Source organism: Genypterus blacodes, unplaced genomic scaffold (genome assembly GCF_046128005.1).
Source record: "Genypterus blacodes isolate CSIRO-AG114 ecotype Tasmania unplaced genomic scaffold, CSIRO-AGI_Gbla_v1 ptg000015l_1, whole genome shotgun sequence".
Taxonomy (NCBI): Eukaryota; Metazoa; Chordata; class Actinopteri; order Ophidiiformes; family Ophidiidae; genus Genypterus; species Genypterus blacodes.
The window spans coordinates 3560216-3585816 of record NW_027466829.1 but is presented as its reverse complement, the minus strand read 5'-3'; the positions used below and the strand labels follow the sequence as shown (position 1 = coordinate 3585816).

The 25601-nt window shown below is 49.4% G+C and overlaps 2 protein-coding genes across 10 annotated transcripts; both read right to left on the bottom strand.

Annotated features, from left to right (window-relative positions):
- Window positions 1-429: 429 nt before the first annotated feature.
- Window positions 430-18570, bottom strand: ambra1b (autophagy/beclin-1 regulator 1b). 8 transcript variants are annotated; one of them, XM_076170502.1, is made up of 20 exons: window positions 18257-18570; window positions 17011-17084; window positions 14069-14274; window positions 13010-13068; window positions 12426-12609; window positions 12165-12337; window positions 11901-11967; window positions 10095-11656; window positions 9737-9823; window positions 8385-8570; window positions 7536-7616; window positions 7230-7330; window positions 6986-7096; window positions 6692-6901; window positions 6281-6435; window positions 5946-6085; window positions 5015-5119; window positions 4712-4899; window positions 4373-4507; window positions 430-3883 (listed from the first exon to the last, which is right to left on the bottom strand). In XM_076170502.1, exons 3-20 carry the CDS (start codon window positions 14198-14200, stop codon window positions 3288-3290), a joined length of 4272 nt encoding a protein of 1423 aa, XP_076026617.1. In that variant the 5' UTR covers window positions 14201-14274; window positions 17011-17084; window positions 18257-18570; the 3' UTR covers window positions 430-3287. The 8 variants fall into 8 exon arrangements, with proteins under 8 accessions (XP_076026617.1, XP_076026633.1, XP_076026641.1 ...); XM_076170518.1 differs by having other exon boundaries at window positions 4373-4504; XM_076170526.1 differs by having other exon boundaries at window positions 6713-6901.
- A 1409-nt stretch (window positions 18571-19979) lies between these two features.
- On the bottom strand, window positions 19980-25601 carry nox5 (NADPH oxidase, EF-hand calcium binding domain 5). Of its 2 annotated transcripts, none has more exons than XM_076139671.1 (15): window positions 25482-25601; window positions 25161-25379; window positions 24877-25103; window positions 24446-24683; window positions 23887-24040; window positions 23575-23747; window positions 23190-23372; window positions 22802-22934; window positions 22486-22622; window positions 21923-21967; window positions 21486-21610; window positions 21031-21115; window positions 20842-20941; window positions 20346-20512; window positions 19980-20111 (listed from the first exon to the last, which is right to left on the bottom strand). In XM_076139671.1, exons 1-15 carry the CDS (start codon window positions 25599-25601, stop codon window positions 19980-19982), a joined length of 2238 nt encoding a protein of 745 aa, XP_075995786.1. The 2 variants fall into 2 exon arrangements, with proteins under 2 accessions (XP_075995786.1, XP_075995787.1); XM_076139672.1 differs by having other exon boundaries at window positions 24877-25087; window positions 25229-25379.

Here is a 25601-nt window from a genome sequence, read left to right as displayed (position 1 = left end):
ACACTCTGATCTGGATCCGCCTCAAGAGCGACTCTGGTGTATTTTTGGTAGGAATACTGTAGGGAGTTTAGAGGGAAGAACAAAAGGCCTCATCTCTTCTGAAAGTCTGTCCTCCATAGAAACCCAAAAATGACAAATCCCAACATTTCCTGCGCCCTGCGTAGTGAACCAATCCAGCCACCAGGGGGCGACAAAACAAACCTGGGGAGGGATTTTAAAAGGAGAAGCATGCAGATTTTTTATGTTGTTATTTTTATTCATGGGTCTACTTTGAACATCTTTAATGTGCAAAAACAGTGAGAAGTACAAGGTTAGTGAGGGCCAATCAGAACAGAGCATGGGGGGGGAGTGGGTGATCTTAAAGAGACAGTACCTTCAATCAAAGCACAGCCAGCAAGAATACAAGTGGGTCTTTTTTGCACATTAAAGCATTTCAAACAGACGCCTGAATGAAAGTGAGAGCATGGAGATCTGTCCATGTCCTGATTCTTAGAAGACTGCAGTATGACATCATCAACACAGAGACCAACCCCATCAGCTGGGCCAGGTTTGACCGTACGAGCGTCACATTTCAACAACACCCTCCGAGCACAGGGGAAACTCTCAAAGCTCTTTAATTACAAGACGTCTAAAAGTCAAAGCAAAGAATGATCTGGTGGTCTGAGCTGTACAAACGTGACAGTTTGATAAAGCAGGGCTATTTGGTGACACTTGTACCTTTGTATACCAGCTGAATATAAGGTGGTGCAGTTTATCATTCACAGGAGAAGGGGCACATATACCCACCAATAACCCACACACACGCACGCACACACACACAGAGACAGACACACAATCGGCCAAGTAAATTGTCTTTAAAATGTTCATTACTCAAGTAAAGCCAGGAGGAGCATTCAGATCAGTCTGTTCTCTTTCCCTGCTTGTGTTTCTCTCTCTCGCTCCCTCTCAGCTCTAAACGTTCGCCTTTCCTTTACATGCAGCCGCTGTTCCTGCCAGGTCGCCGTGGAAACGAGATCCCTGATCTCACCTGGACTAACCTGCACAAATAAAAGTTAGAAAAAAAAAAAGAAAAAAAAAGGGAAAAAAAAAAGGTAAACAGCTTTGTTTTGAATCACACAGTCTCACTGCAGAGCTCCGCCCTGGGCTGCTGCTCCTCTTCCTCCTCCTCTTCCTCCCTCCACGTCTTCATTTCAATAGGTCCGTTATTTGTAATGTGGTGTCACCCCCCCCCTCCCCTCACCCCCTTATAACCAGAGACGCACACACACAACTAAAACACTATCAGTACACAAACCCTACGAAGCTTGTTTGTGTGTGTGTGTGTGTGAGAGAGTGTGTGTGTGGAGGCTAAGCACATGTGTAAATAACAGTTTAAAAAAAACAAAAACCTTTAAAAACAAACAGCACAGAGCTTTCACTGTACAGTCTAACAGGCGGGGGAGGAAAAGTAGCGCTTGATCAAAAAATTCAAGTTTTCTTCGTTGTTTCCTTTGCAGGACTGGGGGGGGGGGGGGCTGAGAGATGCTACATGTGCCTCCTGACCCCCCCCACTCAGACACACACTCACACTTATCCCTGCTAAGGCTACCACACACACACTCACTCTCTCTCTCTCTCAACTTACAGGAACACATCACACACACACCTGGTTACTTATATTCACATAATTCCACATTGCTCTCATGGTGGCAAGTGTAGGTCTCAGAATCCGTCACACACTCACACTCACTCACTCACACAGCGTTTGCATTTCATACAATTGACTACAAGCACAGACAAGCTGGTTTGTGGATGGCGTGGATTCTGGCTCTCGCCCTTCCTGTGAGCCGTTAGTCTGAGCTCCTGAACACAGAGCAGCAGCGGCTAACATCAAACCTTTAGGGTGGAATTTAAGACAAATCTGAAGCATTTCAATAAGAGGTTTATCGCTCTGCCAGCTGCTGAGGGGAGACATTTAGTTTCCCTAGAGAGAGAGAGAGAATAATGATCTCTGTGTTTTAGTGAGTCAGTGATTTGTTGGAACTTCAGATGGAAAAGAAGGAATTTACTGTTGGTAATTGAGAAACCACCACATCTAGACTCCATCTACAGTCGGCTCCACACACGTCTGCTCCCAGTCGGCCGTTTGTGCCGACTGGGATTTGAGCCGAGATCCAGATTTGTGACTTTTTGAGATTTCTGCTCAAACGCTGTCATTTGTTTGGGCGATCAGACGCATTCATGCCTGTTTTAGCTGTCTGGGTTTCATCTGATCACCTGCCACACACACACACACACACACACACACACACACACACACACACACACACACACACACACACACACACACACACACACACACACACACACACACACACACACACACACACACACACACACACACACACACACACACACACACACACACAGCAACTGAGTGGGGGGCGGGCGGGGAGGCAAGATGAAGATCCCTAACAGGAAATGGTTCTTCTCCTCTTCAGCCTTTTAAATGAATTGTTGTTGTTGTTGTTTCGTGGGGGAAACTGGAGCTGCAGCGCGACTGAAGTGACATGCAGTAGATTCACTTCAGTCTAAGGTTCTGTTCTCAGTTGAGTGGTTGAGCACAGATCTCCACACGGAACAGAGTAACATCCTGGCGAGGCAGAGTCCAGACACAGGCAGACGCACGCAGCCTCCGACGTGGGGGTTCTGTTTTCTAACATGATCATAGTTACACGTGGTACAAAACAGGCTTCAAATAAAGTAGTGCTGAATTCACGTTTTAAACACTTCAATCACGCACTAGTTCACATCAAATTTCAACATCACATGGCACTGAATGCAGCACATTGGAGTAAATGCGTGTGTGTGTGAGTGTGTGTGTGTGTGTGTGTGTGTGTGAGTGTGTAAGAAAGAGAAACCACGCCCCCCTACATGGCACTTGGATTAGAGGAACCTTGTCTTCCATCATGCAGATGCTTAGAGAGACGGGCAGAGAGGAGCTCAGCGGCGGCGGCTGGTCTCCGTTCAAGTAGGAGCCCTTTCTGATGTGGAATGATCGCGGTTCAGCTTCAGTCTGGTTTGTTTAAGTGCAGAGGAAGTGCACACTGATCACCAATGCCACTCTAGGTCTGGGGGGTTGGGGTTGGGGGGGTTGTGGATGGGGGGGCTGTCGTGTCCCTTCTTCTCTCGGTGGGAGACCCTGTGCAGAGTCGGAGCAGCACCCGTTCTTTGTCTGATAAGGCTTTGAGGAGCGCCCTCAGCGAACCGACCGGCCGACGCTCGGCTTCTCCTGGCCGACGACTCCACTACCTGCTGTAAGGGTCGCCATGGTAACCGCCCGGGCTCGCACGGCTGTTGCCGCCGCTGGGGAGGGGACTGTGAGGGGAGGACGAGGAGGAGGAGGCCGGAGAAGGGGAAGACAAGAGTAGGGAGGAAGAGGAGGGGCCCGGCAGGGAGCTGTCGTCCACCTGTCCGGCGTCAAACACGCCGTCCATCCGTCCCGCGTCAAAGACGTCGTCCATGTCCACAGTCAGAGACAGGCTGGAGGGCTGGGGGCCCGGCAGCACCTGGGGGCCCCACATGGGGGCCAGCTGTTCAGATGTGTTGCTGGAAGCTTGGGGGTCCGGCAGGGGGTAAGGGTGGGCCTGGGGTGGGGTCAGGAGGAGAGGACCTGAGGAAGAGGAGGCCGCCGCGGCGGTGGGGTCGACAGCAGGGCGTCCCGCCGCCGTCTGGGATCCGCGGTGGATGCGGTGGCTGACGATGATGTTGTTCCCGAAGCCCCCCATGGAGGCCATGGTGGTGCTCTGCTCCCGCTGGACCACCGCCGTCATGCCGCCCTCGGCAATCAGCCGGCGGATCCGTGCCAGAGCGTCTTCTCCTGAGCCGAACTCAGAAGACTCTCCTGCAGTAAACAACGCAACGCAACAACTTCACTTATGAGGTCACTGAGGGAAGCCCCAGTTTAACTATTCAACCAAATGTAGTTCACCAAGTGGACGCTTGTAAACTCATCTAACTCTTTCTCCTATTTACTTTGGATTTCTCTCATTAAAGCCCAAACATGAGGTCGTTAATCTGCTCTGCTCTGAGAGAAACATGGACAGACTCGAGGAGAGGAGGATGATGATGATTAGACGGTGGAAAGCAGCTCCACCTCCTTCTTTAACACAAACACACATCTCACAGCTGAACTTTGTCACACACAGCTGCCAGTTATCCAGCACTCATGCAGCCATAACACCGACTCCACAGAAACTAAAACATCATTAACTCAGGCAGTCCTGGAGGTTTAAACAGCAACATGTGACACTGTAAACATTACAAACAAGGTAAAAGGCAGAATTAAACCTTCCAGCAGGCTTTCAAATCATTGCAGAGTGTGGAGGAGTACCAGTGTTAGCTGTGGAGGTGTTAGGCTCTGACGAGGCGTCCCCCAGGGCCCCATCCTGGGCGCCCACGGCCTGAGACGACTCCCGCTGTCCCTCAGATCCACGACTTGTGGATGGACCGTCCTGAGGGACATCTGCTGAGGACAGACACGAGACGGTGCTGAACACAGATTCGATCACTTCAGAAGAAACACACATCAGCAGGTTCAACGCTGCACTTCCTAAACTTTGCTAGTGAGAGTGTCAGGTGTGTGTGTGTGTGTGTGTGTGTGTGTGTGTGTGTGTGTGTGTGTGTGTGTGTGTGTGTGTGTGTGTGTGTGTGTGTGTGTGTGTGTCAGTACTGGGGGCCGGCTGGGAGACGCTGGGTTCTGGCAGCTCCCTCTCCGTCTGGGTCTCTGCGTTCTGCAGCTGGATGATTGGCGTCTGGGTTCCCTGCGAGGTCACGGAGGGAGCGGGATGTCGAGGCTGCAGACCGATGGCGTTCATCAGACCCATGTCTCTGTCCAGTCTCCAGCCGGAGCGGTTTGGCCTGAAAAGCAATTACAGAAGCAGTTTTAGTTTCAGCGCTGCATAATCAAACATGGCAGAAATCCTGAATCCATTCTGGAGTTTTGTCTGCATGGGGAACAAGAACAAGTGTTCACCCTGGCCTGTCAGAACCCCGGGTCCGGCTGGTTCCGCTGTTGTTGACGGAGAACAGCGGCTCTCCGATGGCTTCCCCCGGGCTCTCACCGTCACTTCGATAGAACCTAAACACACACGCCACTCATTAATCTCATTCAGGAAGTCTCAATAACAGACCAGGGGTTTCTTCTTGGAATCACAGACCACGACCTCATTAAGAGCGCTAATTGACCTGCTCCAATTTATGGTCTTCCTGTCCACAATGGCCATTAAGATAATTAAATCAGTTAATTTCTCACTGTGGAGGGGGTGGAGGGGGAAGCTCGTTCCATCTGATGATCTGTGCGGCTCAGAGGAGAGGGAGAGAAAGGCTGGACGCACAACTACACTCTTCTACCACACTCTATACTCTACACTCGGACTGGGCTGTTAAAGAGTTCTTAGGTTTAGAGTTGGTGTTGTGAAGGGCGACTCAAAGACCTTTAAGGTGCATTGTTTTGAAACGTAGCTAAACATGAAAAATCTGTACTCATCAATAAATCACCACCTTCGCTAAGGAAGAGATGTTTGCATCCTTTATCCGTCTGTTAGCAGGATTTAACAAAGGATTGACGATTTTGGTGGGTTTGGGCAAATCCATGTCACTTGTGCGTCTCCTTCCTGACACTACAGCACAAACTCAATATGGGGTTGAACTTTTTAAAGGATTTCTTTCACACAAACCCATCTTGAATGTGAGACAAGCTTCTGTCTGTTCAGGTCCAGATATAAAGCTTAATCTAGCGCTCCTAACGCTCCAGGGTCTCTGTCAGGAGCGGCCCAGCTGCTTTAGCTTTAGTTAGTTTTCCTTGTGAAAGATCTGCACTTAATTGCAATTAATCTTAAAACACGTGGTTTAAAAGCTTTATTAATGAGTGCTGCTCTCCAGCTTGACAGAGTTAGGAGCCTCACACAGGCCGGCAGATGACCAGGTCTCCCTTGTTGGTTCCGTACGCCAGGCCCATCCCCGGATCTGGGAGCCAGCGAGCCGAGTTGATGCTGACGTGGCGCCTCTGGTCCGGCGCCATGGGGTAAACCACGTTGAACACCATCTGAAACACAGCAGCCGTCAAATCACACACACACGCTGACAACCGGCTTAGCGATTAAAAGTGCAACGTGCAAAAACAGGAAATTGGCATCAAAAGTGACCCGAGTGCAAAAGCATAATAAAGTGGAACCTCAAACGCTCGATGAAAAGGTGTTTTAAAAAAAGCAGACGTGCTGGCTGCTCTGCCCTGTCTCACCCTGATGGACGTCTCTCCTCCATGGGGCTGCTGCAGGCGGAAGACTTGCGCCACCATGTGGTCGGTGGTGGGATGTAGCAGGATTCTGCGTGACGCCAAGCCCACCATCACGTAGCAGCCCATGGGAGAGAGGCTGACAGAGATGGCGTTTGGCCCTGTGCAAAGACAAACATCACACCGTTCCATTAGAGAGCCATGTTAGAGAAGAACCTGCTCACCTCAGACCTCACTGTGAAACCTTCTCACTCCCAAAACCTCACTCTCTAAAGCTCTTCATCACATTCTCTCACCACACTAAATTTGGGCACCGGTTGAACACTAAATTTGGACCTAATGAAGGATTTCTAAAGGGACCAAAGGGTCTGTCACTGTGGTAATCACAGTGCGAGTGCTGGCCTAGGCAACACTTACTGTCCAATAAAGGTACAGTACCAAATCTCTTGGTGTAGAGCATCTCCCCCAGGTTGTGTGGAGCCAGCGAGTAAATGGCCAGGATGCCCTCGTCCGGGAAGCCGCGCTGACTGCTGGGGATGAAGACGGCCAGCAGCTGACCGTCCGCAGAGATGTCGCAGCTGGCGTCGTTGTAGATCTTACAGTTTGGCACCAGAACGTTGACCGAGGCTGAAGACACAAAACACACACCGTCATTGAGTGGGAATAGTGAAAAGTTATAGGTCTTTGAGTTTGATTGATGAGTCGCGTCACCGTTGCTGATCTCCGGCAGGTCGAACTTGGTGAAGTCCCACCACTGCAAACGGTAGGTTGTGTTTGCAATGTTGCTGGCCACCGCAGACTGGCCGTCGCCGATCGACGCCCCTGTAGAGAAAAGCAACACGGTCAAGGACGAAGCAGAAGGAGACAAAAAGGGGGCGGGGCAGCGATGGGCGACGCTTCACCGGTCGCCTCCAAGCTACTGACTTTATGTTTGATAGTGTTCCAGTGCATTTACCAGCTAGTACTCTGTTGACAGAGGAGTGTGTGGCCAGGCCAGGCTGCCCTCTCTCGTGGAAGATCCCGGCGTAGGGCAGGTACTCAGGAAGAAGGAAGCGCCTGGGGGGAAACAAAGGAGAGAGCATCAAACCCAACAGCCCACTGAAGAGGATCGGGATCTCTAAAATTAAATCTGGTTGTGAGAGTGAAATCTGAAACCCTGCAGAAGCCAAACAGTCAGCTGTGTGTTCGGCTCCGACTCCTCACTGAGAGCAGCCAAGCGGACTGTGAGGCCGCTGTGACTCAGGCTCAGAGCGCTGATTACCGTGGGACAAAACGACCCAGCGAGGGCGCCGACATTCTGGCGTTCCGTGGCGTCCTGTGCCTCGCTCGGTCTCCATTATCACTGGAAACAAAAAGGAGAGGAGAGAGGGAGAGACAGAGAGAGAGAGGGAAAGAGAGAGAAAATGGTTAAGTTACACAGAACAGAACACACTGCCTCAACACACAGGTCAGTTTGCTCCTCCTGCAATGTGCTGGGAACACAAGACAGCCCAGGTAACCATTTAAGCTCGGAAGGACAGTAACTACCCTCCCTCCTATCCCTTCCACTAGGCCAGTGCTAAAACGCCACTCGGTGGACAATCTGGGTCACGGTCTTCATCTGAGGGACCACTATATTTGTGTCTGTTCATAGTAACCATGGTCACAGAGAGAGAGGGAGCAGAGGAATCGTGTGGCTGAGTTAAGGACCTGGTGGCATCCCACAGACCTGACCAATCACATCAGAGATAAGCCTGTGCGCTGGAAGTCCAGACGCCGTGGCGGCATCAGCAAATACGGACAAACACAGAGATGAAGTCAAACTCTTACATCTTAATGGCCCGATAAGCTAAACTGTGGCAGGTTGAGTGTGCAGCTGTGTAATGACAGACGTGCCAGAGCCCTGAGGCGGCGGCGTATCGACAGGTTTATGCTGAGCAAACAATGCTTCTTATTTACCGTCTGACATCAGAGAGACACACCCCTGCTGACTCATTAGCCAAACAGAATGTCACAATAACATCACAGTATAATGGAGACTACTGGGAGAGGCGACTGGCTCTGTTCCCTTCCCTCACTCTGCTCTACTGGATGGCCATGAAACGCCAAAAGGCAGTAGAGTGGTTCTTACTCCAGCTCCTCAAAGTCCACTTCGCTGTTGTCCATGGAGCCCGGCGGGTTGGCGGAGGGGCTGTCCGACGAAGAGGACATGGCCCGCAGGCGGTTCTGCTGGTAGCGGAGCGAGCGCTGGCGAATGCTGTCCCGCCTGGACAGATACTGGATCATTCTCTGGGCGTAGTAAGCTGCCGGGGAAAGTCTGGGCAACGCAGAGGAAGACATGTTCAGAGTGAAGGTTAAGGTGCTGGTACACAGAAGTCAGAGCGGCTCAGGGGAGGTCAGCAGATGTTGCGGAAGCGCTTCTTCATCTTCGAGTCATTACAGGAATTTGATCAGTGCCGACTTCAAATTTGAACCCAATAAAAGGTGAAGATCTCAGCTTCTGACTAAGTGGCTGATTGCTCCCTGACAGCAGGCGGCTTGTCGTCTCTTATGGTCGCTCCCTGCCTGCTTCACGGCGTACTGGACCGCTTTCTTCACCAATGAGAAATTTGTGTTCTCAGGTAACAGACAACAATAAACTCATGACCTAATTCATAACGCTTTACAATTATTTGTCTGGGCAGATATGTGGAGCATAAGGAACAGTGTTGCCCTCTGCCCCTGGTTGTTTCCTTCACTGCTGACGGGCCCGTAAGGACAAGCAGTCGTCTTAAACTCTTAACCCTTGTGAGCAGCTCGGTCCTGGCATCCGGCTCCAGAACAGGAAGCCCCCCTTTAATCCAGCGTTACGCAGTGAGACTCTGTGACCCTGCACACACTTTGGCTCATAAATCAAAGAGATCCCACAGAAACTTTTCTTCTTCAAACATAATAATTACGAGGCTGTAGTTTCTACCAAACAGAGACAGCTTTGTGTCAGAGTCGGCCTCTCCGAGCAGAGCTACTGCTGACTCTGCCGTTTGTAAGATGAGGCGGCAGAGCCCAGCGACGGGGCACAGAGTCGACCTCATGAGGGGGAAAGCCAACATCGCCAATCACAACATGGATGATGGCAACATAGGGGGGGGGGGCAACAGACAAGGAGCTGTGTGTCGCACCGGGCCGGATCTGCAGATACACAGCAGAGACACACAGCCGTGCCACACTCTGTCAAAGAATTTGGGCTACAGGCCAATTCCTAATGTGCACAGGAAGCGGTGGAATCATTGGACTCTCTGGCCGTCTAACAGGCCGCAGATTGAGACTAACTGTGACTAAGTGAGTTAGTGACGTCAGCAAACAGTTTGTGACGGAGGTTAAAGTACTTCCTTCATCTCTCTCCCTCCCTCTGCTTAGACGGACCAGGAGTGACTGAGTGACGGCGTGGAGGCGTGTGTGAGCTGCGTGTGTGCGTGTGAACACGGGTGCTGAGGCGTGTTGTACCTGGCTGGGTCGGGGTAGATGGGGTGGTCTCTGGATCCCGTCATGTCATAGCGAGACAACGTTAGCAGCGATGATTCTAACAGTCTCCTGTGAGGAGGAAACAGAGAATCACAGGACGGAGGGTCAGGGGCAACACTCTTAAAGCACACAGACACACAACATGTAGAGATCAGTCAGGGCCTCACTGACAGAGCTCAGAGGGGACAGAAGGGAAATAAAAGCTGAGAGTTTTCCTTGATTTGTTTCATTTGTGTGCTAAATAAATCTGTGAGCGTGAAGCAGAGGCTGCTTCCTTCGTCTACATCAGTACAGTCTAGTAGTACAGTAAAGCTGAAGTCCTTCTGAAACGGCTTCTTACCTCCTCAGCGAGTCCTCATCTGGGGGATCTACAGGCATTTCTTGGCTTAAGGCCTCCGGTGGCTCTGTGGTTCTGCTTGTAGCTGCCTGCCGGTACACCCTCTCCCACTGCGCCGTGTCCTGGTTGTACACCAAACCCACCGGCTGCTCCGCCGGCTGGCTGGAGGATGGGGCTATGGGGAAGGTCACCGCTCCCACTCCTCCTCCACCATCGCTGCCGCCGCCGCCGCCTGCAGCAGGAAGCGGCTGCTCACTGGGCTCCAGAGGGGCCCCTCTCTCCTGGGATTGGCCGTCGTGTGTCCTCCTGCTCTCCTCGGGCTGCCAGGGGGAGGGGGGAGGAAAAGAGGTGGAGGAGGATGAAGGAGGGGGCTCCAGAGTGGAGGCAGAGGTGGAGGAGGTTTGGCTGGTGCGTTCCCAGCGCTGAGAGTCGTGGTTGAAGGTCAGCAGATTGTGGCACGCCCGACAGCGGTTCAGGTGGCCTCTGGAGGCCGGGGCAGGAATATTGTTCTCCAAGCTGTGGGAGGGAGGGGGAGGGGGAGGGGGCTGGTAGTGAATGATGGTGGGGGAGGAGGAGGAAGAGGACGATGAGGAGGAAGGTCCCGGTCTGTCTGGGTCCATATTATTATTCAACAACTCTTGGTTCTGTTCCTGGGTACCCTCCGCCACATTGCCCCCTAACGGCGGCTCCAGGTCCTGCATGCGGTCAAACTCCATGAAGTAGCGGCTCAGATTGCACTGAAGCACGTTACGGAAGGAAGCCGTGTTGGTGCGTGAGCCCTCCCAGAACGGGTGGTGGCCGCTGCTGGTGCTGGCGCTCTCTCGGCTCCCGGACTCCGCTCCTTGTGGAGGGAAGCCCCTCCCCTCGGTGGCGGAGGTGTAGACGGGGGAGTGGGACGAGCCGTCCTGCTGGCGGAGCACTGACAGGAGGCTGATGGAGGAAGAGGAGCTGGTTCTGGGAGGCAGCATGCTGGGCCCGACGACGCCCTCCCGCATGTTAAGCAGGTTGCGTGTCCAGTCGTGCCCCGGCCTGACGGAGGAGTGAGGCTCCACGCCGCTCGGGGCCGTGGTGTTGAGTGACGTGCCGGCGCTGTAATAGACGGAGGTAAAGGCTGAAGGGCGCTCCGACGGCTGTCTGGGTTCTGTACGCGCTGAAGAGAAAGTGGAAGCTGTCGGCAGCAGGGGGGTTTCTGACGACACCCGGGGATTGGCGGCGCCTGCAGACGAGCCCTCCAGGCCCAGAGAGGTGCTGCGACTGACCGAGCAGCGACTGCACAGGCAGACCATGCCCAGGTGCTGAGTGCAGCCGGGGAAGGGAGGCCCACGTTCAGGGGCCGGGTACTGGGCCAGAGGCATGCTGGGACTTTCTCCAACTGTGCTGCCCCCCTCAGCCAGACTACGAGCCTGCTCACCTCCAGGCTGAGCTCCCGGGGAGCGGGATGACAGGATGTGGAGGAAGTTGTGGAGGATGGGTGTGCGGCGAACCGGCTGGGAAGGCAGGAAGGAGCGCTGCCGAAAGTGAGGCAGCTCAACGCTGTCCATAGGAACCTCAGAGTCGTCCTCGTTCTGAAGGAGAAGCAGGTGACACAGCTGAGAATTGGTCTGGAGACTGAGAGCCATTTGTTGCACATATTTGGTTGACTGAAGTGAGGATGAGCTTTAGTGTTATTCTACTGCAGTAAAGGGGCTCTGGGTGCTGCATTGTTTAGGTTGAACTGTTTACAGGGCTGATTGCTCTGCTCTGTCCTGTTTGGACCAGAAAACCTTAAGTCTCTACATCACCAACAATAATGAGTGAAACATTTCTCACCTGCTGGTTGGACGGGTTCACTATAGCCGTCAGCAGGTTGTGACCCAGAGGATCAAACCTCACCAACCTGAAACACACAGTTTGCATAAATGAATGAAAGATTGGAGCATGGAGCAAGTTTCATTCACTGATCCTCCCATCATCGGCAATCTCATGATCCGAGACGATCTGAAGAGACACGTGTGGTTGACTCAAGGCCATTTGTGCTGATTTATATTCACAGGCCCTCACTAGCCCCCCCCCCCCTCTCCCCACAGGACCCACCGGACTCTCTCTGTGTCGCTGCCAGTTTTGACCACAGCAAAGGGCTCCGGTCGGCTCCAGTCCCAGAAGTGGAGCTCGTTGTTGGTGGCGATGAGGAGGAGCTGAGCGGTCGGGTGGAAGGCCAACGACGCGATGGCAACATTGCTTTCTGTAAACCAACTCTCGCTCCCGCCCTGCGGACATAAGGAGCGCTTGTTAGTGTTGCGAGCCGTCCCGGGGCAACAATTACCCAGAGCGTACGTGCCAGACTGCCGTACTCACATGCAGGTCCCAGATGCGGACTTCGCCATCAAGGCACCCGGAGGCCACCAGGCCGGGAATAGTGGGGTGAAAGGTCACACACCAGGGGGTTCTACGGTGGCCCACTAAGGAATGTAGGCACTTTCCAGTCTTCACCTCCGTTATGTAAATGTTGTGATTGACATGTGTGGAAGCCATAAGGGTCCTGAGGGGAGAAGAGAGGGAAACACACCATTACACATTTCATACTTGATTATATTATTATTAAAACTCAACTCAAGCCTCCAGGTCGACTTTGGCTCTTTAACATAAATAATTACAGCATTAATAAGAGAAACACACCTCTGTCAATTCCCCTTCACTCATAAACATAAAGCAACCAAACAGCACAACCTGACAGATCCAGATGAACTATTTAAGCATTTTAATCTCCCAGTTTGTTTCACAGTGCTGTCAGTGAATCCTGAGCGCGCACACACACACACACACACGTCAGCAGCTAAACATGGCTTTAGGAGCATTTCTAACTTGTGTCAATACGTTTCCTGAACGATCCCTGAAACATTCTACTCCTCTCGTCACAGCGTCAGAGTGGAATTCCTCACCGGTCTGGGCTGAACGCCAGCAGGAACGTTGAGCGAGGGCTGTCCGGCAGCTCCACTTTCTGTCAAACACACAAACATCCTCACGCTTAGTTACCTGCATTCAATCGCACACAGAGGACAAAGCTGCAGCACAGGGAGGCAGAGGAGGACGGTCTGAAGTGAAGTAATGACACTCTGTTACTCTGTGTGGAGTGATAAGCTCTGCACCAGCAGCCAAATGGATTTTAGATAAAGATGAGAAAGAAAGCGACTTACATCCACGAGTTCATCAGGTTTGTTTGCTTCACTCTTCACAGTTTGGGCATACAGTTCATATGAAAGGCCTGGAGTAAGAGCCTCTGATGATGTTGCCTTGTAGTAACACTGACATACAGTATCTTGTGAAAAATGATTCTAATTTGATTTCAGATGCTCCGGCTCTTCGTGGGCCTGGATGCTTCTCAGCCTCGACCCTCACTGGGCAACGTTTGAATAGTCTCGTGGTCTGGAGTCAGGTTTAGAGACGGAGACAATGAGACCAGTGTTGGTCCAGAGAGGACAGACAGGAGCTGTTTGGGGTGATTTTGGTTTGACACACACACTGACCGCTGTGTTTGATTCAGACAGACAGATTCAAGTAAAGCATGTTTGAGTAACAACGGAGTAACAAGTCTGAGCAGTGTGACCAAAGTCTGGTGCCGCTCAGAGTGAAGAGACGCCGGCTCACTGTTGGCTCCGGCCGTGTTAGACCTCAATGTAACGCAGTCGCCTGGGATCAGTTTTGAAAATACTCTCATTCTATCTGCCAGAGTGGTGTGGAATCAGTCAGCTGGTGAGTGAAGCGCAGCCTTTTGTTCTTCATTCTGCTGCGTTAGTGGCAGCCGGCGGCCGTGCAGCCCGCTGATGCTCTGACAGCGAGGCGGCGGCGGCTACACTGGGTATCACATTCCACAGATATTTCATATTGCATGGTGTCAATGACAACAATTCAGACAAGATCAGACGCTGAATGATGATTTGTGTAGTGTAGTGTGTAGACGTGTGTGTGTGTGTGTGTGTAACTCTTTGTTTAGTAGATACCTGACTCTGCCATTTCATCCAGCGCACTTTCTCCTCTACGAGCAGCTGCAGGAGCCGCTGGGAGCCAAAGGTCTGGGAGCCTCGCTCCCTGTTGGACAGGATACGGACCGAGTTCCTCTGTCGAGACGCCATGTTGCTACTGGAGGCCTTGGCTGATTGGCTGCTCACTCCCACTGCTGCCAGTCCCTCGCCATGCAGAGTCTAGGCTGGAAGAGACCACAACAGTCAACAGCTGCTGCTTCAGAAACACAACATGAACTTAGCCAACCATAACGACAGGAGCAGGTCACAGTCAGTCATTACATCTTTCACACCTCCTCAACCATTTACACTCAGCTCATTAAGTTCCGGCCCAGATGTGAAAATCAATCATAATTACAAATCAATAATTAAAATCTTTGCTCCATGTTTCATCAAAAAACACAATCAATCAAACTGAGAGTAAACATGTGGAGTTTGACCCATTTATCCAAACCCAACACCAAAAGGATGCTGACGGTGAACATTAACAGAATCAGTTCAGTGTTTAGACTCATTGTCACTTGTAAATAAAGGGTGGGAGGTTTGGGTAAATGAGGACCTGTTTGAAAGCATCCGACTGCTCCCTGACTTCAGTAATCATGAACAACAGGAGACACTACAATGAGCCAGGATGTAAATCAATGTGTACAGATGTTTAACTTCACAGATTCAGCACAAGTGGGGAAGATAAGATCTAATCTTTGCAGCTTTGCATGCTGGGATTTCTGTTAGCAGATCTGCTCCTGTGATCTCCGTGAGAGACTTGTAGTCGTCTGCCCTATGACCCTTCACCTGACACCTCCACTTGGGAAGTCTGTCATGTAAGAACTACAACTTAAATGAATAATCTGAGTGGAGGAAAGTCTTTGTGTGTGATGAAATGCTGCAACTCCTTAAACCCTGAGTTGAAATGAGGAAACAGTAGTAAATCGATATTCTGGCACCATTCCTCCGCTGCAGGCGACAGTGCACTGGGTGTGGTGTATGAGGAGGCGGTGTGAAAATATTGACAAGTCCTGCTAACCAGGCTGTGCGCGCTTGCTGTGATCAAAGCCAAGCGCACAACTTCCTGCTGGCCACACACCTGCCGTGTCCCAGAGTGAACTCTCTCAGGTCAGCCTGGTTTGGACTGGAGGGAGCTGCTGGTCAGGTTTGGGAGTCCTGACTGTTTTGGTTCAGTGTTTGGCTGCAGAGCTCGTATACGTCCCGGCACGCAGAGCAGCAAAGGTCACATCTAGATCTACAAAAGGTTGTGATGAAAGCCACGAAACCCTGAATATTCCCATCTTAGCTCCAGACCTCCTCAGTAAGAAGGAGCCGCTGCACATCTGATCACAACTTCACATTGGGTCCAAACTGTAACTGAACATCTGAATGACTTGATGGTCTGTTTCATGACTGCACCACATGTGGCCAAACTCACTGCATCTGCTTCTAGAGGATGTTGCACAACGTCAGCTCGTGGCTCTGAAACACCCAGAAGCCCCGGCGTTCAAAACTGACTTTGAATGACACATTTGCTTTTTCAAACATTGAGCTGGGAGTTAAATTGACAAACAGGCAAACTTTGCCTAAAGAGCAGGAACTCAGGAGTGTCAGGAGAGTCAGGCTCTGCACATGCATACAGACTACAACTCAAAGAAAACACTCAGCAGTCAAACCTTCACCAAGGACGAAGTGTTCCCGCTAACGCACCATGCATCTTTATGTACATTTTCCATGAATACACCGAAAAAGAGAAATCACATGAATGCAAATGACTCGATAAGGGAAGTGTTCCTTTAACACCATGGGATAGAGATTTAATGTAAAGATTTAGACGTGCTACTGTGCATTGTGTACCTGTACATACACAAAAGGTTGGGCGGTAAACAAAAGAATAACCAAAACCATCACATTCTCTGACCTTGAAGACGTTCCTATAGCAACATGAATGATACCGCTATTATGAATGGAAATTAATTATTTGATAAAGATGAAACAGATCTGCGCCACGAACAAATCAATTGCTCATTTGCCCAAGACTCACTGTCCCACAATCCAGAACAAGAACAAACTCCTTGGTAGAGGTGATGAGGACCGACGAGACAATAGATCAATACTGTGCACCGAAGAGGATGAAGGCTTTCACAGAGCAAAGAAACATCCTCTCTTCATCACTTAACAATCACAACTTTAGAACCATAGCCTGGTTAGTGAGCCTCATCCCCAGGCTGTCCCACCTGCTGCAGAGGAGCTGCTCAGTGTGCAGCAGGAGGAGACGCTGGTCACTACAGCAGTGAGCTCCCACTGGGAACGGGAAGGATGAATGTGGCGCCGGCTGAGGCTTGCGGGAGAAAATATACTATACCCTTAGCATTAATATTATTGTGAAAGAGATGCGTTCAGTCAACTTCCTGGCGCAGGCAACTCAGGATTATGATTTAGAAAAAACAAATCAGACAGCATAACGAGCCTTTGACTTCACACTGGGGCGATCGCCGGCTTTAGCTGGTGCGGATTTGTGCAGCTAGGACACCGGCTAAAGCCGCCGTCACTCATGCACTCCGATCAGGAAAAGTTCCAGCTATTGTCCGGGACGGAGGAATGTGAGAGAGCGAGCGCATAAAGTGGAATGCAGGAAAAGTTGTTGTGGCAATTGTCCTGCTCAGACCTCGGATAACATTCTCAGATACGCTCCTGAGAGAACAGGTGCAGGGGACGTTTCAGGATGAGCAGAGGACACATCTGTCCTCCAACTGTCCTGTGACACTGCGCTTAGCTCATTGGTGAACAAGTGGGATATACAGGAGAACCTACACGTTTAAAAGTCTGCATCTAAGGGGCATTTTCACACATCACTGCCTTCAAGTGTCAAATCATTTATACACATAGAAATGAATGCATCTTCATTCAAATTAACTGCGTATAGTGTGAGATACCTGCAGAAACACCTTTAATCCCCTTTGGCCCTCTGAGGGATCTCAGGTTTGGGTCCTGTGGTTGATCCAGAGTCCTGGTTTAGAACAAAAGATGACTGATCATATAAACAACCTACTTGACATTATAGCTTCTCTTCAAAACAATTCATTTCATTATTGGTCTCTATAGGAGACTAGTATAACTCATTTATCACCTCTTCTGTTTGTATCCTTCATTTCACATGTAGATCATTATTATTATTATTCAGGGAGATTATATCTGTCAGTCATTTATACTTCGTTGTGTCATAGTTTAGCTGTTGCTGTATTATTCAACCAATGTCTCATCAATAAGGCTTCAAAATCATATTCCCCCGCAATCACTGATTAATCTACTTGATGAATCATTTACTGTATAAAAACGTAAACAAAAAGGAGACAAATGAGGATCAGGATGTGAAGCAGCCCGATGTGAAGCTTTGCAACATAATGCGACTCGACACACACCAGTATGAAGCAGAGGACAGCAGGACAGACAGACGGACTGAACCAGAATCCTCCAGTTTGACCCAAAGACGCTCCACACAGCAGCTGATGACTGAAGCCGTCACGTCCACACAAACAAAGACTTTACACGGGTGAACATCGGCACCGGAGGGGAAGAGGAGCTCTACTGACTGAACCCCAAACCATCCACACTGTCACATACACACACACTAATCTGGTTTATACTCGGACTGAACAGAGTCTCGATTATGATGAACATGAAGGTCTCCGGTTAGCGTTCAGAGTTGAAGCACCAGCTGGGTGATTTACACTCAATTCCTATCATTTCTCCTTTTCCAAACGAGTCAGACGCGTTAAGCCATTTTAGATTCAACCCGCACCAAAATAAACGGCTCAGTTGTCTCGAGTGAACGAGTAAACAGCGGTTGTCATTGACAGCGTTTGCAGTTTAGCAGCGTTACCCGAGCGCCGTCACTGAGTTTAGCACCCCAGCTAACATGACAGCCGGAATAAAGCAGAAAACTTCATTAAACAGCGTTAGCCACCCTGTTAACCGAGCCCAAGCTAAGGAGCTAACCACTTAGCTCACTTAGCCTTCTGCACAAACGGCCAACAAGCAGACATCTAATATGGATAAAACGCACATTTTATTGCGCTTTATTATCAACGGTGTTTACTTACGTACGTGGATTAATCAACAATACATGATTTGAGGCATTCTGGTGTATACGCGGGCGTCAGAGCGCAGTGTGTGGCCTACCTTCTTTCCTCGAGTCGCTCTCCAGCTGTGCCATCACAGGCGCTGCTAACAGGCTATCTTCGCTAAAACCGTAGCTGCTAGCTAGTTAGCAGACTCGGCCAAAAGGGAAAATGCGGCCGTTGCCAACCGTAAGCTGCCTTGGGTTGACATCGGCGATTTTACGGTTATTTCTTGAGAGTTGTGTCCGTTAAAATCTACGGACAACATTCATAAAATACGAGAAGGGCGATGAAAATGGTTTTCTAAGGCATTGGTCCAACGTTTCACTAGCTGCCGACGCCAAACCGCTACTGCGTAACTAGCTAGCTGCTAGCTAGCATCACATACAGGCTTATCAACAGAACACCGATTTCTTATCATCGATGCTATCGGATCAGAAACGTTTTCCTTCAAATGTAGATTTCTTGCAATGTACTGGAGTACCTAACTGAATACATCTACTTTTCTTATACATTTAGAAATACACAAACCATAGACAAATGCTAAAAAAAAACTGGTTAGATAGGAAGTAGGATTGACTCAAGTGAGGCCACTCTTAAATTGACTACAAATCCTTCTCCAACCCCTCAACACTTGCCTTTATTACTGTGTGGGAATTAAATGTAATGGTAAAGAAAAAAGATTGATTTGATAACAGTTTTTAATAATGTATTAATTACATATTTCGATAATCTACTTAATGGTTTCTGCTGACTTTTGATTGTTTTGGTTGACGCTTAGTAATAGATATTTATTTGTGTATTTGTTTGATTAATTTGTAATACTGGTTTTATAAATATTAGTAGTAGTACTACTATTGTTATTATTATTGTTATTTTATTTATTTAAACCCCAATTACTGGTAGTTCCCTATGAATCCAGAAAGTTGCAGCGATTCTTAATATCACAGATACGGAGGCCTGTTATGTGACAGAGAATGTTTTGCTCCAGTGTAATCAAACAGGAGCAGGTCCAAATGGCAGGGGGAAAAAATGCAAAACTCAAGGTGCAAATGTTGTTTAAAACTGGGATTTTATTTCCAGATAAGGTAACATTAAATCAGTGCCTGTGTTTCAGCAGGCTGTATGTCAGCTCACTTACACATGCTAAATGGTAAACAGTGTCCTATGGTTCTATGTTCTATGGTTGGGTGACTTATTTATGTATTTCAAGGAAATCCAGTACTCTTAACAGAAACAACTTCCCACCCACTATTCACCCAAACCATGTTTACTGGGTGGATTTGCGTAACAATGTTGCTCAAACTATTTTTCTTTTTTTTCAGACACTGGTGAAATGTGCTGAACATCACAAATGAAAACAAACAGTGAAAGTTGATCCGATGGGGACTTTGAGTTCTTTTTTCGTAACTTAGAAAACTCCTACACGTTATTGGCACAAGTCATAAACATTCAGAGAATAAGCAGACTTCAAAGGGACACACACTTCTACACAGACACGATGTTAAGGATCTATCACCAGTAAACACCACACCAGTGCATATAGAGATAAACGGCTAGAATCACCATGAAACAAAGTCTCCTACTGTCCAGGAAATCAGGGCAGAAATAAGATACATATAGTTGTGTATGGATCAGTCAGGAGAGAAGCAGTGCACAGAGCAAAGGCAGACGCAGACGCAGATGCAGACGCAGACGCAGGCACGCACGCACGCACGCACGCACGCACGCACGCACGCACACAGACACACACAGAGGCAGGGATTGCGTGTTGGCCAAGCTCCTCAGAAGTTCTCCTTGTAGAAGTGGAAGCCAAAGTGTTCACACTGAGCCTTGATGAGTTTAGCCAGAGCAGGAGAGCCGCAGTAGAACACGTGGACCTTCCCTTTATTCTCCTCCGCAATCTTCTGGAACACCTGTAACCAATTGCAGCAACAACCTGAGCATGTGGAACAGATCTCAGTATCACACACACACACACACAGATTGAGTGATCATCGTTTTGATGGGCAGAACCTCTTTCTGTGTGCTGTGTAGAGGAAAGAACAACATGAGGGTCCATTCAAAGACCTACAGAGCTGATGGATGAGGACCTGCTCTGATGTCGTGTGTTTAGTAGTTTGGACCTGGCACAGTGTGTCTCTCCTCACCTTCCCCCATTCGGGCCGCCCAGGTTGGGTTCGCGTCCTCAGTCCGGTGATGGAGTCTCTCTTCTCCTTCTTGGCCAGAAGGTCCAGCGCCATCTGCAGGCCAATGGCCTTCATGTCGTTCTTGCTGAGTGCAGATGTCATGTACATGTGCATCTCCAGGAACCGACCTGGAATCATCAAACCCTGATGAGTTTAATCTCAATATTATGTTTCATTTATGTTTAAAATCACAAACACTCAAAGTTTTTATGCACAGCAGCAAAGCTTTCATTAACATTAAAAACCCTAAAGCAATACATTTAAAACATCTTCTTCTTCTTTCTACTCTGTTTTATTAGTGAGTTGATGAACACTCTCAGTCTCTGCATTTGCTCTTGTTTGACATCGCTTTCTGTCCACATCTTCCTCTCCTCTCTTTCCCTCTGTCTCTGTCCCTCCGCTCTGTCTCTCTGTCGCTCTGTCCCTCTGTCTCTCTTCTTCGCGGTCTCTCTCTCACCCTCCGGCTCCTCGTCAGCCTGGTCCATCTCCAGTTTGGTCAATAAGCTGACGAACCATTCAAACGACTTCTGGTCTCTGTTGATCCAGATGAAGTCGACCTGCAGGGTCCAAAACAGACTAATGTCCACATCAACGCGTCCTCACCTCTGTCAGACACATTCAGCATCACTGCACTGCGTTTCCTTACCTTCCGTAATTTCATGTCACTGTCTTTAATGTTTTCACACCAGGAGTAGTTACAGCTAGGACAGTTCTGCTTCCTCCTGCGATATCTACACAGCACACACACACACACACACAGCAAGTGAGGACAGGGACACAAACAGTGTGAAGACACAAATGTGAAAGACATGTGAAAGACACACTGATACATTGGGTTTCTTTCAAGTAGCAGGGTTTAAATGACTGATGATGATTACCATTTGATGAATGGATGGACCGGTAGATGGTTGGATGGATGGATGGATGGCCAGGTGGATGGGTGGATGTATGGATGGATGGATGGATGAATGAATGGGAGACCCATGGGTGGATGGATTGGCGGATCAATGGTCAGAGGGACGAGGATGATAGACAGACAGATGGGTGAATGGATGAATGGACAGACAGATAGAGGGATGCTGGGCTCAGAGTCTGTTATACCGGTACATGATGCTTTGAAGGATGGAGGCGAAGGGCGTAATCCCGATGCCAGCCCCGATGAGGACGGCGTGCTCAGAGGCAAAGATCTGCCTGGTCGGCGTCCCGTAGGGTCCGTCTACGTAACACTAACACACACTAACGCTCAGCTCATGACACTAACACACACCTTCACACATCGCCAGGTAACACAGGGATGTCATTAGGGTTTAGCAGTAACAGAACACTGCCCCCTAGTGGTGATTAAGCCTGACTGCTGACAGATCATTTGGAACTTTGAAACAGCTGGATTTGGTAAGAACAGTATAAGTTTGAATACGAAGGTTTAATAAACAAAATAAAGCAAATGTAGTTATTCTATTATCAGTTTAATATTGATTTATACAGATGCAGTGTGATAACTACAATCTTCTGACTTATACAAATCTGTGTTTACTCACCTTGATGTTGCAGAATCTGTGGTTCTCTCCAAACTTGGCAGAATTCTGCATGGGAGGAAAGAAACATGTTGGTCCATATTAATTCTATGACAGTATGATGCCTTGTAAAGTCTTTTCTTGTGACGCTATTTTCCTCACAACACCCTGCATGTGGTGTATAACTCCGCAACATAGAGATCCATACAGACATAAAAAGATTTCAGGGTCAAAGGTCATAAGAAAACACTTTCTGAGGCCCCAGTGACCCCCTCAGCCTCTGGCTTTACCTCTACGAGCGGAGGTGCCTCTCCTCTCTCTGCGGGTCCCGGCTCATCGCTGAGAGCCCCTGCAGGTCCCGGAGGTCCCGATACAGAGCTGGGGTCTAGGCTGGGCTGGGAGCCGTTCTGACGATACATGGTCAGCTCAATGTCGTCATCTTCATTGGACGCCACTGTCCCGTTCCCATCCGCCGTGCTAAACAGCTCTTCCTGCAGGAAGATCACACACAAGACAGAAAACCATTTAACAAAGATCCATCCATCTGTTTTTATGTGTGTGCGTGTGTGTGTAAGTGTGTGTTCCACCTGGGTCAGTTGCCTTCGGTTCTTGAGGCTGGTGGCCAGCCTCTTGGGACTGTCTGTCTCACTCTCTGGCTGTCTGAAGTACTCATACAGGCGGTTGGTCCACTGGCCCATGGAGCGAATGTGCAGCCACAGAGAGTCTGCGGGTCAAAGGTCAAATATACTTACAGGACCTGCCTAAAATACTTGCTACTGGTTAGTGTGGCCAGTGTGAGTTTTCTTCCATCGCTTCTTCTCAAAGCTGAAACGTGATATTTGTATATTCTCTTCATAATCTAAGCAAAAGTATGTAATACTGTGACCACGCCTTGATCTGTACCTGGCTGCTCAGGGGCGCTGCTGATAGTGAATGGATGCCACTCATACTTGGCTATCACTGGGATGTTGATGTAAACATAATCTCCAGGTTTAAAATGGAAGAACGGGGGACGCCTGATCACAAGATGAGTCACCTGAAAGTAGAACAAGCAGCCAACACTGTTTATCACAGCACACAGCCAGTTAAGAACCCTGAAAACGACCTGTCTGAATGGTTGTCTATGGCCTAAAAATGATGGAAAATGTTATGTAGAAATTTGAAACTAGGATCTTAATTCACCTCCCGACCCTCCCAAGATCCACAACCTACACATTGTGACCAAGCACAATGGTCTAAATCACAGTCAAAGGGAAGAACAGCAGCGTAAAGGTTTGTTTGTGTTCAGTACTTTGGATGGCAGCAGGTTGACCTCCACGATGTAAAGGCCTCCCATTCGAGAAACGGCGATTCCAACGATCTTCTCCAGTAGGAAGACCAAACCGGGGGCGACAAACCACTTCCAGAAGTTTGCACAGTGCACCATCAGCAGAGACCACACCAACACGTAGGACAGATGAGACCAGTAGAAGACCTGGACCGACACCAGACAACAGTTTGACAACAGTTATAACTCTCTGGCATTTTTATACCATTCACTGTTTACAAGTACAGCTCCTTGTCACCCTGTGCTCATATAAAGATTCAGTCTTCGCAATTATGAGGTCATTGCCGACTGAGCAAATCGAGCACACACAGACACACATACACACACACTTATTGTCATTGATCCAAACCTCAAAGTGTCCGCTGCGGCGCACGAAGGTGCTGGAGCAGATAACCATGAGGGAGATCGCAACCTGCAGGATGACTCCGGTCACTGAAGCTGTTCCCTTCACCCAACCGATACCTGGACGAGTGGTCAGCAGGTACTCCCACACACTGTACTCGCTGTTCTGTGAGAGCTGGACTGAGAGAGAGAGAGAGAGAGAGAGAGAGAGAGAGAGAGAGAGAGAGAGAGAGAGAGAGAGAGAGAGACCTCTGTTTTTGATTATAACCATGCATTTATCCTGGATGGTGTGTGTAAAGACAGATGTGTGTGTTTGTACCAAAGTTGAGGATGTGCGCGGTGGTGTGCACCAGTGTGAAGCAGAGAATAGCGTAGCCCACGATCTGATGCAGTAAGATGTTTTGGTCCAGAGGTAACACCCTCACGATCCAGGTCGCTCTCAGCCAGGTTAAACAGCGACGCAGCATCAGAACCTGCGAGCGCACGCACACACACACACACACACACACACGCACACACGCACACACGCACACGCACACGCACACGCACACACACACACACACACACACACACACACACACACACACACACACACACACACACGTATGTCAGGTAACGTTCCTCTCTGATTTGTTTTTGCTGTACTAATTTGGATGAATAAACAAACCTGTGCCATGATAGTGAGTCTGTGAATAGAGACACACTAACACAGCAGAATATGTAGGTCTTTATACTTGCAGTTTGCTAGTTTAGAGGCCCTGAACAGCCATGTAGTGAAATTCCTTAATGGTTCAAGCTGCAGATGCTTATCAGCGATGATTGATGAGGTGATTTTGATACGTTTGCTTTTCTAACCACTCTGCAGACTGTTGTCGTACCATGATGAAGGTGCAGTTGAAGTTGAGGCACTGGCCGCAGCCTTTGGCCACCATGAAACAGACGCCACCGTGGCTGTTCTGCAGCATGGCCGTCATGAACAGCGTGAAGTTGAGACAGGCGTAGACGCACAGGAACAGCAGCTTTCGGCTGTTGTTGTGCCAGTAGGCGCGGGTCAGATACCTGGGGGTCTGCCGGCGCTTCTGGTCCAGGTCGGGGGGCTTCAGCCAGTTTGCAGCACTGAGAGGGAGAGAGAGAGAGGGAGAGAGAGGGAGAGAGAGGGAGAGAGAGAAAGAGAGAGAGAGAGAGAGAGAGAGAGGCTAAATACGTTAGTTAACAGTAAGGCAATCTGTTAGCTCCATTATAGACTTTCCACACACATATACTGTACATGTCGCATTGTGCTGCTTGTCATGGTTCTGTTGAGTCCGACCTGATGGTGAGGTTCTCCATGACTTCAGGGAATTTCTCCAGCTCGGCTTTGAGCTCCTCAAAGGTGATGGAGCCGCTGTTGTCTTTATCAGCCGACTCAAACAGCGCCAGAGTCAGATCGTCCAGCTTCTCCTCCGGCAGAGAGATGGCGCTCTCACGCAGGCAGGACTTCAGCACAGTGCGCAGCTCATCTGGATCTATAGAACCGCTGCCTGCAAACATAATCAACTGTTTTCCTCTGAAATATTAACATGCTTTCTAGGCTAAAAATCACAACTCCTGCACTGCATGTGTTAGTGTGTGTGCGTGTCTGTGTGTGTGCGTGTGTGTGTGTGTGTTACTGGTGCACTGACCGTCCACATCATAGACCTGGAAGAGGAACCTGAGCTTGTCTGTCTCGGTTCCGTGGATGAGCAGGTCCAGAGCTTTGAGCAGCTCGTCCAGGCTGATGGAGCCGCTGCTGTCTGAGTCGAAGAGGGCGAAGAATCGCTCGGCGAAGAACGACTGCAAAGTACAAACATCACGTTAAACAACATCATGTGATCACGCAGGAAACCACAGCAACTGTTGAAAATATGAACAATATGTCTGGAGAAACACACTCACCTCTTTCACCTTGAGAGCCGTTTTAAATTCCTCAAGGTCTATCTCTTTGTCGTCCCCGGCGATGCTCTCAAACTGTCTGGTGACCCACTCCAGCCAATTGGCATCATCATCCAGGCTCAT